Source organism: Cucurbita pepo, chromosome LG02, assembly GCF_002806865.2.
Source record: "Cucurbita pepo subsp. pepo cultivar mu-cu-16 chromosome LG02, ASM280686v2, whole genome shotgun sequence".
Classification (NCBI taxonomy): Eukaryota; Viridiplantae; Streptophyta; class Magnoliopsida; order Cucurbitales; family Cucurbitaceae; genus Cucurbita; species Cucurbita pepo.
In genome coordinates, this window is record NC_036639.1 from 259,537 (window position 1) to 274,412 (window position 14,876).

General features: G+C 35.2%; 1 protein-coding gene, 1 long non-coding RNA gene and 1 pseudogene across 2 annotated transcripts; 1 reads left to right on the plus strand and 2 right to left on the minus strand.

Moving 5' to 3' along the window:
- Nucleotides 1-228: 228 nt before the first annotated feature.
- On the plus strand, nt 229-5,533 carry LOC111787568 (annotated as a pseudogene).
- On the minus strand, nt 5,319-10,951 carry LOC111788812 (prolyl endopeptidase-like). The gene is made up of 12 exons (XM_023669330.1): nt 10,578-10,951; nt 9,284-9,503; nt 8,977-9,177; nt 8,803-8,873; nt 8,328-8,490; nt 7,018-7,611; nt 6,523-6,903; nt 6,371-6,446; nt 6,215-6,278; nt 5,967-6,102; nt 5,705-5,818; nt 5,319-5,596 (listed from the first exon to the last, which is right to left on the minus strand). Exons 1-12 carry the CDS (start codon nt 10,889-10,891, stop codon nt 5,531-5,533), a joined length of 2,400 nt encoding a protein of 799 aa, XP_023525098.1. The 5' UTR covers nt 10,892-10,951; the 3' UTR covers nt 5,319-5,530.
- Nucleotides 10,952-11,812: 861 nt separating this feature from the next.
- LOC111789220 lies at nt 11,813-13,287 on the minus strand. The gene is made up of 3 exons (XR_002814296.1): nt 12,866-13,287; nt 12,394-12,662; nt 11,813-11,894 (listed from the first exon to the last, which is right to left on the minus strand). It is a non-coding gene; the product is annotated as an uncharacterized LOC111789220 (long non-coding RNA).
- Between the last annotated feature and the right edge of the window lie 1,589 nt (nt 13,288-14,876).

The window sequence follows — 14,876 nt, forward strand, 5'->3', positions numbered from 1 at the left end:
TGATATTTTGAAATGAGGAACTAAAATAAGAATTAAATGTAATGTGGAGGGTTGCTGGTAATGCGAATAATTATGATACGTCGTCGTTTTAGATGGATCTAGGAATCTGGATTAGAAACAAGAATTTTGCCACGTCGAGTTGATCCAACGATCAAGAATGCGGGACAGGAGCGTGCCAAGTTGAAACAATATAAACTTAAAACTCCCCTCCCTTCCCTTGCCGCCCAAATGCTGAAGTTCTCTAAACTATCAGTTACTTTTTTCTTTGGAGTTCTTTCATGGAGCGAACGGGACGAATTGCAAGCGAATCCTGAGGCGACATTAGTTGCTTCCGCCACTGAAGAAGACGTTTCTCAGTATAATCAACTGCAGCAACTTGGCAATGTCGCTCCGCAGATGCCTTCTCACGCGATCGAAGACCTGTTGTCGATTGGCGTACGATCTCTTGTCTTTGAACCTTTCACTTGAACCTAGGATTTTCATAGCCTAAACAACCGTCATAAGCAATGCGGTCAATTAAATTTTCACTTCATAGCTTTTTGGATTGCAGTTTGGTGCAAATTCTGGTTTAGTTTGAATGTTCTTTGTTTATCTGGTCGCTATCCTTAATTTTGTACTCGCGTCAATCGAAGTCTCCATGGTAAAGAATAACCGTGGCTAGGAATGCGATCGATGAAGCTATCATTACATAACTTGATAGTATGCAGTTTGGAGGAAATTCTGCTTGTGTTTGAACTTTGAATGTGCTTCTTTATTCGGTTGCTATTCTTAATATTTTCCTCGCAACCTATTATTTTATAGTTAATTAGGAATGCGATCGATTAACTTTGAATGTGCTTCTTTGTAGATTGGAGGAAACTCCGTTGTGTTTGAATTACTTTTTCGTTCGATTTGTATCCTACGTTTTTTCCTCACTTGAACCTAGGATTTCATAGCAGAATAACCGTTGTTAAGAAGGCGGCCATTACTTTATGTCTTGATAGTCTGTTGTTTAGAGGAAATTTTCTTTGCGTTTGAATGTGCTCCTTTCTTCAATCGATGTTGATTTTTCTCCCACCGAGTTACGGTTTTGACATTTATGTCATCCGATGACATCATTAACGTGATAAGTCATGTTTTGTGTTTCCAATTTTCAGATTTTTGCTTGCTATTAACGTGATAAGTCATTAACGTGACGTCTGTATATTTGCAGCGTGATGTTGATCATAATGATTTTTGTAACAATAACAATAATAATAATAAATCATAAGAAGGAAAGGACGATAATAGGAGTAGCATGAGCAGCAACATTTTTTAAATCTGTACCTAATACTGGCCTATAGCTGATCAGCGTTTATTATGTTCTAGGATGTGCTTAGTAACGCTTTTCTGCTTTTATATGGACACGTTTTTACTGTTTCTAGAAATAGTGTTGGCATCTATTGGAATTGAGCTGATGATTCTGCTTCTGCTTTTACTGTTTACTGTTTTTACTAGAAATAGTGTTGGCATCTATTGCATATACTGTTTTTACTGTTTCTGCTTTTATATGGCTGCAACTTTGTAAAATATAAAGGAGCTGATGATTTAACTGATTCAGTTTCCGAGATGGTAAAGAAAGAGGGCCATCAGATTGATAATTTTTCTCTTGAGGTGTCAGTTCCTTCGATCATTCTGGAGAAATGAGAAGCTTGTTTGGTAACTGAAGATTTTAGGAAAGTGAAAAGAGAAAATGTAAGTTAAAAGAGATTAACCGAAGATTTTGCGTGAAAAGTGATGTTGTGCAGAAACAAATTAGTGAGAGAAAGTAAAAGCAAAGATTAATGAAATAAATTTATGTCTAGAAGTAATGAATAACAAGTTTATAACTAGAGCATCATCTAACAAATGATGTTGAAAACAAAAAATTGAATATCTATTCTTTTGTGAACTTAATTTGGCTGACCATTGGGAAGCATTTTTTAAAGCTAAAAGTAAAGTGCTTGGAAAAAGAATCACGGTGAAAACAGAGAAAAAAAGAAAGAAATTTTTATCATATAGTTTTTAAAGTTTTTATTGGATGATTCCATATGAGAAATGGCTGAAGATAATGATTCTCTTGAAACCTCTTCCGTTTATGTTGCCACGTTTTTGTTTGTATTGGACTTTCAATAGTCCATTTTTACTCTGTCGATTCATTTTGTAGTTATTATTTTCATCCCTGTATTCCAGGCTCTATCTCTTTGGGCAAAGGATGCATTAAAAATCTGTATAACAAAGCCTCTTGAGACTTTACCGGTGAGTGGAGTTGCATCTCTCCATTGTTTACTAAAGAGGACTATTCTTTTTGTAGTTTTTTTCTTTTATGATTTTGTTGTTTGAAGGGAAAAGTTCATTGTTTAATATTTATCATGAAGTTATGCAGGATCGCAAAGCTAGTTCAGGTGGTTTTCGCATCCGTTTAACTTATAGTCATCCTAAAGCTCAAACGGCAATGATAATTCCATCAAAAGAAACCAGAACGGTTGCAAGATGACAAAAATTGGTAAGTTAATTGAACCTTTGTTATCAACTTGTCACTACTCTTCTTTATAAATTGAGAAATGAGAAGTTATATATTACTACCATCAATTTTCTTGGATGCCATGTTCTTGTAATCTATATGTACAATAATATTAAATTCATATCAAAACCTATTACAATACTACATAACCTAATTAGAATTTAGGAAGTGGTGGAGATTTGGGAGAAACATAGTAGTAGTATATACGTGTTTGTGCGTGCATATGTATGTGCCTGCGAAATTACAATAAATAAACTAATTAATAGGCTTCAAAAATTAATATATTCACATTGTTATACACGGTGTGGCAATATTGAACACTCAGCCAAGAATTTTATTTACAGAGTAGTGGTAACACTGATAGGTAAAGTCCCTCATGGAGCAACCTCCCAACTTCCTACAATCAAAGTAATAGAGGTCTTGTTAGCGTGAGGCACTGTAATTCTGTGATTGAAAAAGGGTATTTGAAACATGTCCACATTGTCATTTTCACTTCTGAATATGGAGCCTAAATTTTGAGCTGCCTTAAGAAGCTTCTGTTTTTAGCAGAAATAGGATCCCTAGAGAGATCGACTGTTTTTTCTAACAAGTTCCCAAAAATGGACGGCTTCAGTTTCAATATTGCTGTCATTAGCCAGACTAAGCCCTCTGAGGAAACACGAGTATTGAAAGAAAGTCTCTCCTTCGTTTAGCTGCCAGCCAACTTGTGGAAGAAATGAGTACTTTTGTCTCCTTTCATTACCCATCTGGACTTATGTGAAACACAAAGTTGTACAGGAGCCCAATTCTAGTTCATACGTTCGCTTCTTTTCTCTTAGAGGTCTTGTTGTTTCTACTTCCTGAACCCTACAGGGATGCTGCAATCATTTCCTATACTTCTGTTTGTAAGTATTAAATCAGTTATCTTTGACATATGAACTGAGATGTCTGTTAAAGCCAGTGATCGTAGCTCAGAAACTAATGATGATTCAATTGCAGCTGGCAATGATGAACCCTCGGATATTTCAAATTGTAACGCCAATTCTGTCGTTGATGATTGTTTCAACCCTTCACAAGAAGCTGAATTTCCTCAAGAAAAGGTAAGTTCGTTGCATAGTACTATAAAAATATTTCCTTTACCATTTGATTTCATTGAAAGTATACTCGATAAAAAAACAAAACAAAAAAAAAAGAACATTCATTGGATGTATACGGGATGATTTCACCCGAGGCATTAGACTCAATAAACTGCAAGCTCGCAATGTAGAAATTAATGATGCGAATCTTTTTCTTTTTATCATTTTCTAATATCGGTGTAAAGGACTCAAGAAATCAACTCTTTTTTCTTTGCTTACATTTTTAATAATTTGACGCTTACTTTCACATTCAGATTTTGTTACATTTTTAACTGGTTGCTAATAGTGGTATTCTCTGTCTCTCGCCCCAAATCAAATCTATATAGATCGGTGAACCATGCCATTGGGCTCAAATTGTTATAGGACTTCAATATACTTGGTTGGCAGATACATTTAGGTAAGCTAAGTTTTACTTTTCCACTTTTTCTTTTTCCCCCATGAAGACTTGGTTGAGTATTTCACCGACTCGGAAGTCATAACTCCCTGGATTATCAACTTTTATTGTAGTATTCAAGAAATGTGAGTCAAACACGATGGGTTGTTGGTGGTGAGAGAATGGGAGAAGCATCGGTCGAGGTAGTGATTGTTTCTTTGGTGACCGAATGTTCTATTATACAACTGTTCATTAGACAAGCAAAAGTTGACAGTATAATGGGTGTCTGCAGGAGATTCTAGGCAACAATATTCTTCCCCTGTGTCGAGGTGATAGTTACAAGTTCCATGCAGCTGGTAGAGAAGATCTCGATGTACTGGAAATCTTATTTCACTCAAGTGACAAATGGTAAGCTCAGTTACTGTTTAATTTAGTTTTGATTTGCTTCTGAGGTTTGAATACTGGTTTGGGTAGACCTTTCCTGGTTGAGATACAGAATGTGCGTCTTCTCCCATCTGAATTGATTATAAATGAAATAGAGTCAAAGATTAATAGCTCAGAAAAAAAATGGAAGCATACTGTTCATGTTTTGTTGCTTCTTCCATTGATTTAAATAACTGCGAACTGCATACCAATCACATTATAATTGCAGGTTGGCGTAAGAAATCTGAAAGTTGAAGGGAGAGAGGGTTGGGCGTTGGTGCAAGAAGAGGGACAGCAGAGAAGCAGGTTTTTCTCCGTGAACAATCTTTTTGTTGATTACAATTACTAAGTTTTATTGAATTATAATATGGAACGAGTCTTGTGCTTATTGGTGAAATAAAAGGTCTGCCTTCTGTATTGGTCATTCTTTATGAATCATGCAGAAGCAATATGCTGCACTTGTGTGGACATCTCGCCCACTTGAGGACGACAATTTATTTGTCAATATCATCATTCATTACATTTTAGTTGCAAATGTTAACCTGGGTCCTGTTTGAGATTTTCATAAGCATCTTTTGTTAAGATATCGGGAGATGTATTCTGAAGAATAATAAAGCGAAATTGTTGTTTTTCTTGTGTAGAAAATTTTGCAGAGAACACCACACCAATAAGGGTGCTTCATCGTCGCAGTCCATTAGAACGTGAAAAGATTATCCACTGGTTGGTACCCAGGTATATTTTTAACGTTGAATGAGACCACAGTTTGTACGGATAAATTATCCTGCGTGTATATGTCTAAATTTCCTGAGCCTCTTTTCTATTGGAATTATTTGAAGACGTAATCTAAAGGATGAAAAGCAATTAATAAACTTTTAAATATTAACGATTCAGTCTAAAATAGGCTGGAACATATATTAAAGGATTTGTCCTTGGTGATCTTTCTTACTAACTTTTGTATTTTAAGTTCCTATGATAATCACTGTGACAATCTTCTTGTAAGTTGATTTTGTAGGAAAGCTAATTAGGCTTAACATTTATTTTTGGATGTCTCCCACTACAATGTAGTTATCTTGTACAAATTTCATATAAAGAGCAAGTCTAATCTATCCAAGTTGCGGACAACATCTTGGCCATGAATGCGTAGCGATCAGATGCTTCGTCAATCTGTAAATATAACGAAAACGATGCCCCAATTATTTCAAAAGGTATGTGCAAGTAATTTTATTTTAAAAAATGTCAATGACTATCTATGGTTGAACATTCGAAAATTACCATTTTCTGTGTAGGACGACCGGCTCCATGGCCCGCCTTGCACTCGATGCGACCAATTATAGGGTTTGTTTGGGGGCTTTTCTCCAAGCTAGTGCATAGAATATATTGCATTGTCTGAAAAAGTGTGCTATAACTTATTAATAACGCGTGAAAATTAAATGTAATCATTGTATATTTGGACAATTTAAACAAAAAGGAATCATGAATGAGAAAATAGTGTTGATAAAATATGAAGCATTTTCGTAATGTTAGAAAGACTGACCGCCAATAACTTCAATGAATGCAAAGGCACAACACGATCATCGTGATCAGCAGTAAGTAGCATGGTTGATGGGTACTGCAAAGTTCGATCAGGATGCTTTTCCCAAGGCCTCTTGACATTGTGGAGTGGGGAATACCTGGAAATAACAGGAATCATATCAACCAGCAAATAGAAAAGACCAATAAGCAGAGGGGTATTTTTACAAGAGCTTATATATGTTTTTATGCAGAGAACACAACTTCACTCACTTGATTAGCCACTTAAATTCTTCCTCATTGTCCGAACAACCGTAATCAGAAGTCCAGGCATGACCTAAACACAATTAATTGATTAAACAAGCAATTCATGAATGAATAATAAAAAATAAAAATAAAACTAATCTTGCAATATGATGTGAAATCTACCTATTGTAAACTTGTGGAACCGCAGCATGTCCATCACTCCAACATGAGCCAATGCACAGCCAAAAAGATCAGGTCTCTGCCACAGGAAGCAGAATTCAGTTATAACTCAATGAAGACTTGGTAAAATGAGATTTAGAAACACTGTTTCACACCTGATTAATACAAGCTCCAACGAGAAGCCCTCCATTGCTTCCACCTTCAATGCACAACTTACTTGGCTGGGTATAACCAGCAGAAATAAGATATTCAGCAGAAGAAATGAAGTCATCAAAGCAATTCTGTTTCTTTGAAAGAGAACCGGCTTTGTGCCATTCCTCCCCATATTCTCCACCACCACGAATGTTAGCTATGCAGAAAACAGCCCCTAAATGCCTTGCAAGTACTGTACGACTCACACTAAAATATGGCGTCAGGTTAACGTTAAAGCCACCGTATCCATATAGCAAGCAAGGGTGTGATCCATCCAACACAATATTCTTTCGGGCCACAATGAACATTGGTATTTTCGCGCCATCCTTGCTACTGACAAAAACCTATAGACATAAGAAGATTCGTAAAAGATCTTGAAGAGAAAATTGAGCAAGGAGACAATTTCACTCAAATCCAGGAAAATTGGACTGCATTTTCAACATATAAAGAACTCTTACCTGATCAACTTCAAATTCTGAGCGCTCAAATCCAGGAACAGCAATTTCACGAAATATCTTCATATCTGGAGTCCCAGTCTCCAAATTACATTGATAAATAATTCCAGGCGTAAGAAAGCTAGTAAACCCTATGAAAACTAGACTATCTTCACGCCTAGCAGAAATTCCATAAACCGAGCCAATATCAATGGGTAGTTGATGCAACAAGGAACCTGACTTCAAGTCCCTAATCTGCAGAACATATTTGACATCACTCAGGTAGCTCACTATCAGTTGATCTCCATTAACAGCACATGCAGATTCTAGCACATCCTTTTCAGATTCTGGAAGCAATTCTGTCCATACTGTGGGATCCTTCAGATCAACTCTAACAAGCTTATATTTTGGAGCGTTTTTATTTGTTATGAAGGTGAACAACGAGTCATCATTTGCAATGGCATGATACTGAGCATCAAAGTCGTCAATGAGTTTTGTGAAAGGAAGCAGGTCATTTTTCTCCCTAAAGCCTTCAAGTCCATTAGGAAGTTCTGATATGTTACAATAGTAAAATTTGTTGACTGGATCACAACCCTCGCTAATTTCCATAAGGACATACTGGAAATTGAAATGAAGTCAGTAAAGATGTAAATGCAACAAGATAACAATCAATCAAAAAGGAAATATATGAGGGAATATTTTTATTGTACACAAGCTTGCATGCTGAAAACCACATATGGGGAATTTTGAATTGGAGAAATGACGAATTTATGCTCACATATACGTCAATACTGTAAAGTTTAAAACAATTCTATATAGAATAACAATGACAACACTATTATAAGTTCTTTGAACCTTAACATCTCATTGAATCTTCTATGATTCATTATGAAGCAATTCAATCACATTTTATACCTAAATATGGCTTAGTGGCAAAAGAGCAACGTTCAAACCTTCACAATGATCATTTAAACAGTAACTCTGTAAGGATGACAGATATAACACAGAACGAAAATACATTTCAAGCTAAGTAGATTAAGATGAGACATGTCACACAAATTGGTCATTTTTTTAAATGAAAAACCAAACTTAATTGAGTAAAAATAAAAGAATATAAGGGCATATCACACAGTGGGTACTTATAGTATATAAATCAATAAAGCACTATCATTACAGGAGCCAACTTAGCTTGTAAAGGATTTAGGGGAACAATGATCAATAATATGGTTACAGAAGTAATAAGAGCACTGATACCATGATATAGCCCACTAAGTGGCAAAAATCAGAAACCAATCCTAAGAACACTCCAGATCCATGAAACAGCGGATTATTACCTTTCCATCCTCAGTAACTCTGCCTGAAAAGAGGTATTTAGGATGGTCTTGATCTCTCCAACATAAAACATCATCGGATTGATCACTTCCCAAAAAATGGTAGTATAATTCATGATAAAGATTTGCATTCGTCTCAGTACCAGCATCTAAAGTTCCTACTTCTCTACAGTAACAACAAGAAAACCGAAATTTATAATTCATTATCAGTAAGAAAAATAAATAAAAAAGAATAAAAGTTCAAATCAATCCTGCGGCCTAAAAGCCTAGCTTCTGAACTAGTAGATCAAACAGTTTGCGTCTCTGTTCTGTCTAAACCGGCAGTTTTACTAATTTCCTACATTAAATTCTCTATATTACTAATCCAAGTTTCATAAAGTTTGACAAGAATCCATCGTGTAATAAATTCAATCAAACATAAGATCGTTGACCAGACAATCCCGCCAGAAACCGAAGTAGCACTTCACATGTTACTCACCTGGGAGCAGGATAGCGGCTGTAGAAAAAACCTTTGCCATCAACCGTCCAACTAATACTTGAAAACTTTACCTGAAACATCATCGATCCATATATCAGGTCATTCGCCCACATTAATTTATTCATTGTGTTGTTCCAGTAAACGATGTGAAATGAACATAATACAATTACGCACCCATGATAACGTATCCGGTTCAATTTTTTTATCATCAATTCGCATGACCTTAATTGCCACCCAATCGCTGCCGCTTGAACTAAGCCCGTAGGCCATGTATTTAGCATCCTTACTGATGGAAAGAGAACTCAACGAGACTGTTCCGTCTTCGCTTAGCGCATTCGGATCGAGCAGAACCTCAGGTTCTCCATCCAAACTATCCTGAGATGTAATATCGGAAGGAAAGAAGAAAAAAACACACAATGCATTCATCAGCTAGCTAAAGAGCACTGGCAAAAAGACAAACCTAAATGCGAAGGCGACGAACCTGAACATAAAGAACACTCTGCGCTTGAAGGCCAGTATTATGAAAGTAGAAGTACTTATTCCCTCGCTTAAAAGGCGGTTCATATCGCGGATGATCGAAGAGTTGAGTGATCTTCGCGCGGAGCTTTTCTCTCGTATCACACTTCTGAAGCACTGATTCTGTCAATGTCACCTGTTTCTGCACAAACTCCTTCACTTCATCAGCATCAGGATCTTCCAGCCTAGGAACAAATCTCAATGCAATTAGACATATCCAAAAGCGAGGATTACGTTCAAAAACAGAAAAAACAGAAGAATACAGAATCTATTCATTTAAAAAAAGGCACAAGCCCAAAGGCGCTACGCAATCTTACAAAACGTGACTTCGTCAAAAGAACACCGATTAAACAGTGAGGACTACATGGACGAATAAATTTCCTCACAATACCTCATCAGAAACATTCAAACCGACTAAAACAGCGAAGACGCCGTTGACTAATAAAATCCTTCAGAGGACCACAACGATTAAACAGCGAAGACTCCATTGACTGACGAAATCCTTCACAAGACCACGCCAGAGACATTCACGTAGATTCAACAGCGAAGACGCCATAGACTAATAAAATTCTTCACAAGACCACGTCAGAGACATTCGCACAGATTAAACAGCGAAGACTCCATTGACTAATGAAATCCTTCACGAGACCACACCAGAGACATTCACACAGATTAAACAGCGAAGACTCCATCGACGAATAAAATCCTTCACAAGACCACACCAGAGGCATCGTTACCGATTAACCAGCGACGACTCCATTGACTAATAAAATGCTTCACAAGACCACACCAGAGGCATCGACACCGATTAATCAGCGAGGACTCCATTGACTAATGAAATCCTTCACGAGACCACACCAGAGACATTCACACAGATTAAACAGCGAAGACAACATCGACTAATAAAATCCTTCACAAGACCACACTAGAGGCATCGATTAATCAGCGAAGACTCCATTGACTAATGAAATCCTTCACAAGACTATACCATAGACATTCACACAGATTAAACAGCAAAGACTCCATTGACTAATAAAATCCTTCACAAGACCACACCAGAGGCATCGACACCGATTAATCAGCGAAGACTCCATTGACTCATGAAATCCTTCACAAGACTACACCAGAGACATTCACACAAGCGAAGACTCCATTGACTAATGAAATCCCTCACAACACCACGACAGAGACAGACAGACACAAAAGAAACAACGAATCAAAACAAAAAGCAAATGAAGCGGAAAATGAACAGCGCTTACCATCGGTAAGGGTCGGCGATTCGAACGCCATGATAATCCTCCACAACAGAGTCGTCTCTGCGGGAAGTAGGGTAGCGCAGGGGTTCATGTAGGGCAGAGAGAGATCCCATCCGGCGGCGAGAAGATGAGAAGGAAGAAGGTCTGAGAGAGGAGGAGGAGGAGGAGGAGGAGGAAGGAGGAGAATAAGAAGGCGGCAATGCAGAGAGAAAAGAGGGAAGGGAAGAAACTTGAAGAAGACGAAGAAGTTGAAGGCGAGGCGCGAAGAGAGGGGAGAAGGATAACGGGGCAACCAAATGAGACCATGATGGCAACATCAATGTCGACACACTCTCTCCCAACTTTCCAAACCAACTTCGTTTTCTCTTCCAACCTACACAGACTCGCGCGCGCACTTTTGGCTCTAATATCCACATTTTTTTCCTTTTTCCTTTTTTTTTTTTTTTTTCTTTTTTCTTTTTTTGTCAACGATACAATTATAAATACATTTATTTTATTTTTATAATAATTTTTTATTATTTATTCTCAAACAAGTTTTATAAATAATTTGTATCTATTTATAATATAATTATTCAAAATATATATTAAAATTTTATTAAATGTTAATAAAAATAAAATAAAAAAGGTAATTATTTTTAAAGGGTGGAGTATCATTTGGGTCCAATTTTTTAGGATATTCCTTACGGCATTTCTCGCTCACAATGATTTTCTATTTTGAGAATACTTTTGAATTATTTCCTCATACAATGTGAAGTAAAAAAAGGCCAAATCAAAGTAAAGTAGCCTCCACAATTGAGATGCCCTCTCCTTATTTTCTCAATCATCTTCTTAAAAGCCTTACTTTCCCATCTTCACTTTATTACACGCTAAATAATACAAAAATATGCCACTAACTCTATGTAAGTTTTAAACAATTCAAAAAACAAAATACGGGTATCTTTACAATTTCAGAATACTTTTGTTAATCCCGTCTTCACTTTATTTTGAGAATACTTTTGTTAAGCGTATATATGCTTTTTTGCCGGTATTAATAAAATAAATTAGTTCATTTTAAAATTCTAATTATAATATTTAAACTATTGTGATATTCAAATTTAAATTATACATATTTGCTTAACAAATATATAGATTTATTATGTTTTTTTTTCTTTCTTTACAATTTTGTAATAAGACTATACTAACAAATAACAATTTTTTTAAATAATAATAAACGGAAAAAAATTACCTGGGAACCTAATCTCGACAAATTCTTCATGGAAAATTCCACCTCAAACCCCGCACAAATGTAAAATTTATCCGTAGGAAATCTCACCCCAAGCTCTGCAAAAATAAATGAAAATTTTCGCAGCAATTAAGAATAAAATAGGTGACATGGATGGTAGCGGGGACGAGAAGACTGGGATAGGGGCGGGAACAAATTTTCCGTCCCTACCCCATGAACATCTCTATTTTTTTCGTATATATACCATCTTTTAAGTAGATTAGACTAATTTTCTCCCCCAACCGACTGAAAGCTCAATACTATAGGTTAAAGCATATGATTCGTATGCAGAATGACGAATATTTAAATGAAAAATATTAAGTAATGAGTATACTCTTCACTAAAATATTCAAGAGATTGGAAATAAATATATTAAGAGGCCTAAAGAGGAGGAAAAAATAGGAAAAATAAGTAAAGTATTAAGAGACTAAATAAATATAAATATTAAACTAATTTAACAGCCATAAACAATATAAATAATTTAGGGTAATTTAAAAAGAAACATATTAAGAAAATGATTTTTTAAAAAACAAAAAAAAAATGGACAGAATAAATTACCTACGACAGTGATCTGCAGAAGAACATTATTAGGACACCAAACCCTAACTCCAAAGCTCCAAGAAGAAGATCATATCAGATCTTCATAGGCTCAAATTCCAATACCAAAAAAAATAAACCCAGAAAATACGCACACCTTCCATAAACAATCCGTGGCCTCCAATCGCCGCCGCGAACCGCCGACTGAAACACACACGCGCCACCCTGAAGAGAGGGTAACAATGGAAGCATCTTTGGGTATTGAAATGAAGGGTTGGGAAATTGAATAACTGAAAGGGATTATGAAACGAAACATAATGCAATAATTAAAGTGAAATTATAAAATGAGGGACAGACAGAGAGACAGAGAGACAAGGCATGCACGAAGGGCTATGAACACATACTGTAACAAATCATTGTCGTAAAACCCATAAAGCATTTCAATTTGAATTTTTGAGACAGAAATGAGTTGAAAAGGTAAAAAAGTCATTACCTTTGCGTTCATCATCATTATGATTTCGGCCCCGTGAGCTGCAAAAGAGAAACAATCATTTCATTTCATTTTTCTTGACAGAATTTGCAGTGGAGAGTTGAGATTTGAAGATTCAGAGACCTTTTAAACAAGCCTTGATTTCAACTTCTTTGTAATGAGGGGTGTTACAAAGAGAATCCGACAGAGCTGAATTGGCAGCATGCCCACCTCCCCAACATCATATAAAACCCCAACCAGACAGTAAACACTCACTGAAGGCGGGAAAGGAGGTGGACAGAATGCCAATAAACTCTGCGGGGAAGTCCTTTGCTAAACAAACCCACATCAAACCAAGAAAACCCCATGAACCCTAAATCTGAGAGGACATGGATATCAACAATTGCAGTGAGAGGGGTTGTATTTAATTAATTTAGATGGATCCAACAAACAATGATGAGGGTTCGATTCAGTAGGTCATATGGGTCCGGAGGGTTATTTATATATTCAAGTTTTTTGTACAATAGGTGGGGGATATTAACATCTATATCCCCCCGACTCCAATCATGTAGAGTTTGAATTATATTCATGGGATATATATGTTTTAAAAAATATAACCAATATTTATGCAATCATTTTAAGTACATAATAAAATTTTCGAACTTTTTTATTTTCCACGTCAGCTAGTGGAATTAACTATTGGTAAACGGGGTGGTAAAAGAGTTGGTAAAAAGTTAAATACTATTATATTTAATGCATTGGAGGCGTAAACATTACATCACAAACATTATCCAGGGGTTAAAAAAAAAAATCACGGCAGTAAAGAGAAGCAACCCGCGGTTAAATAAAATTTATCATTTAAACCGGCGGATGCTCGTAGACTGGAACAGGCAGGCGCCTCAGTATTTTTTTTTTTCTTTCTTTCTTAAAGTAATAAACTAAAATACCATATTTCGTTTTCATATTTTTTAAGTTTATTTCATTTTTATTTTTTATTTTTAAATATCTAAATTTGGTCTACATATATATTAATAAATCATAAAATTACTTTGAAATTATATTTTATCTAAAATATAATATTTATTAAAAGTTCGATGATTAAAATTAGATAATTAAAAATACACAAACTAAAATAAAATTTAATATTGATTTTAGGAATTTATTGTTAGACGAATACACTCTCCACAATGGTATAATATTGACTAATACTAATGGAGAGAGTATTATTTGTTTATAAATTCATGATCATCCTCTAAATTAACCGATGTGGGACTTTCATCATCAAACATTTATAATTAGAACTTTATTATTATTAAGTAACATCCGATTACACCAAAAAAAAAAAAAGAGGGTAATTTCTAGTTGATGGGGTTCTTAGTAAATGCACTTTTTTCTGACATGTCTAATTATAATCCATAAGCATTAATATTAGATTAAAAGTTATGGGAAATAAAGTACACATTAAATGAACATAAATGAAATGGCTGAGCTTCTACGCACCAGAATTTCACTTCAAAATTTAAAAGTCTCCTCCCTTTCCATAAAATCATAGTATTATTAGATGGAAAGAAATTACATATTTTCTTTTCCAAAGTGGAAAATCAATGCACATAATAGAAATATACAATTCAAATTAAATTTGTATTCACCCACTAATTAATACCTATTTATAGCATCCCTTGTGGGTTTTCCATTTAAAATATAATTTTTTTTAAATTATATATTAATAGTATACTATAATTATTTTTTATTTAAAGGGTTTTCATATAATCATTTAAAAGATTTTTTCACCCAAATTTAAAAGATAAGATATATATTTTTTTTAATAATACTAGGAATGATAATTTTAAATTTGGAAGTGAAACTCCTGTACGGGGAAGCTCAGCCATTTCATTTATGTTAATTTAATGTGTATTTTATTTCTCATAATAATAAAAGAACAATAGTTATGGATTATATTTAGGCATGTCAGAAAAGTGCATTTAATAAGAAACCCACGCGAAAAATTAGAGTTTTTATTTTCTTTCGATGTTAT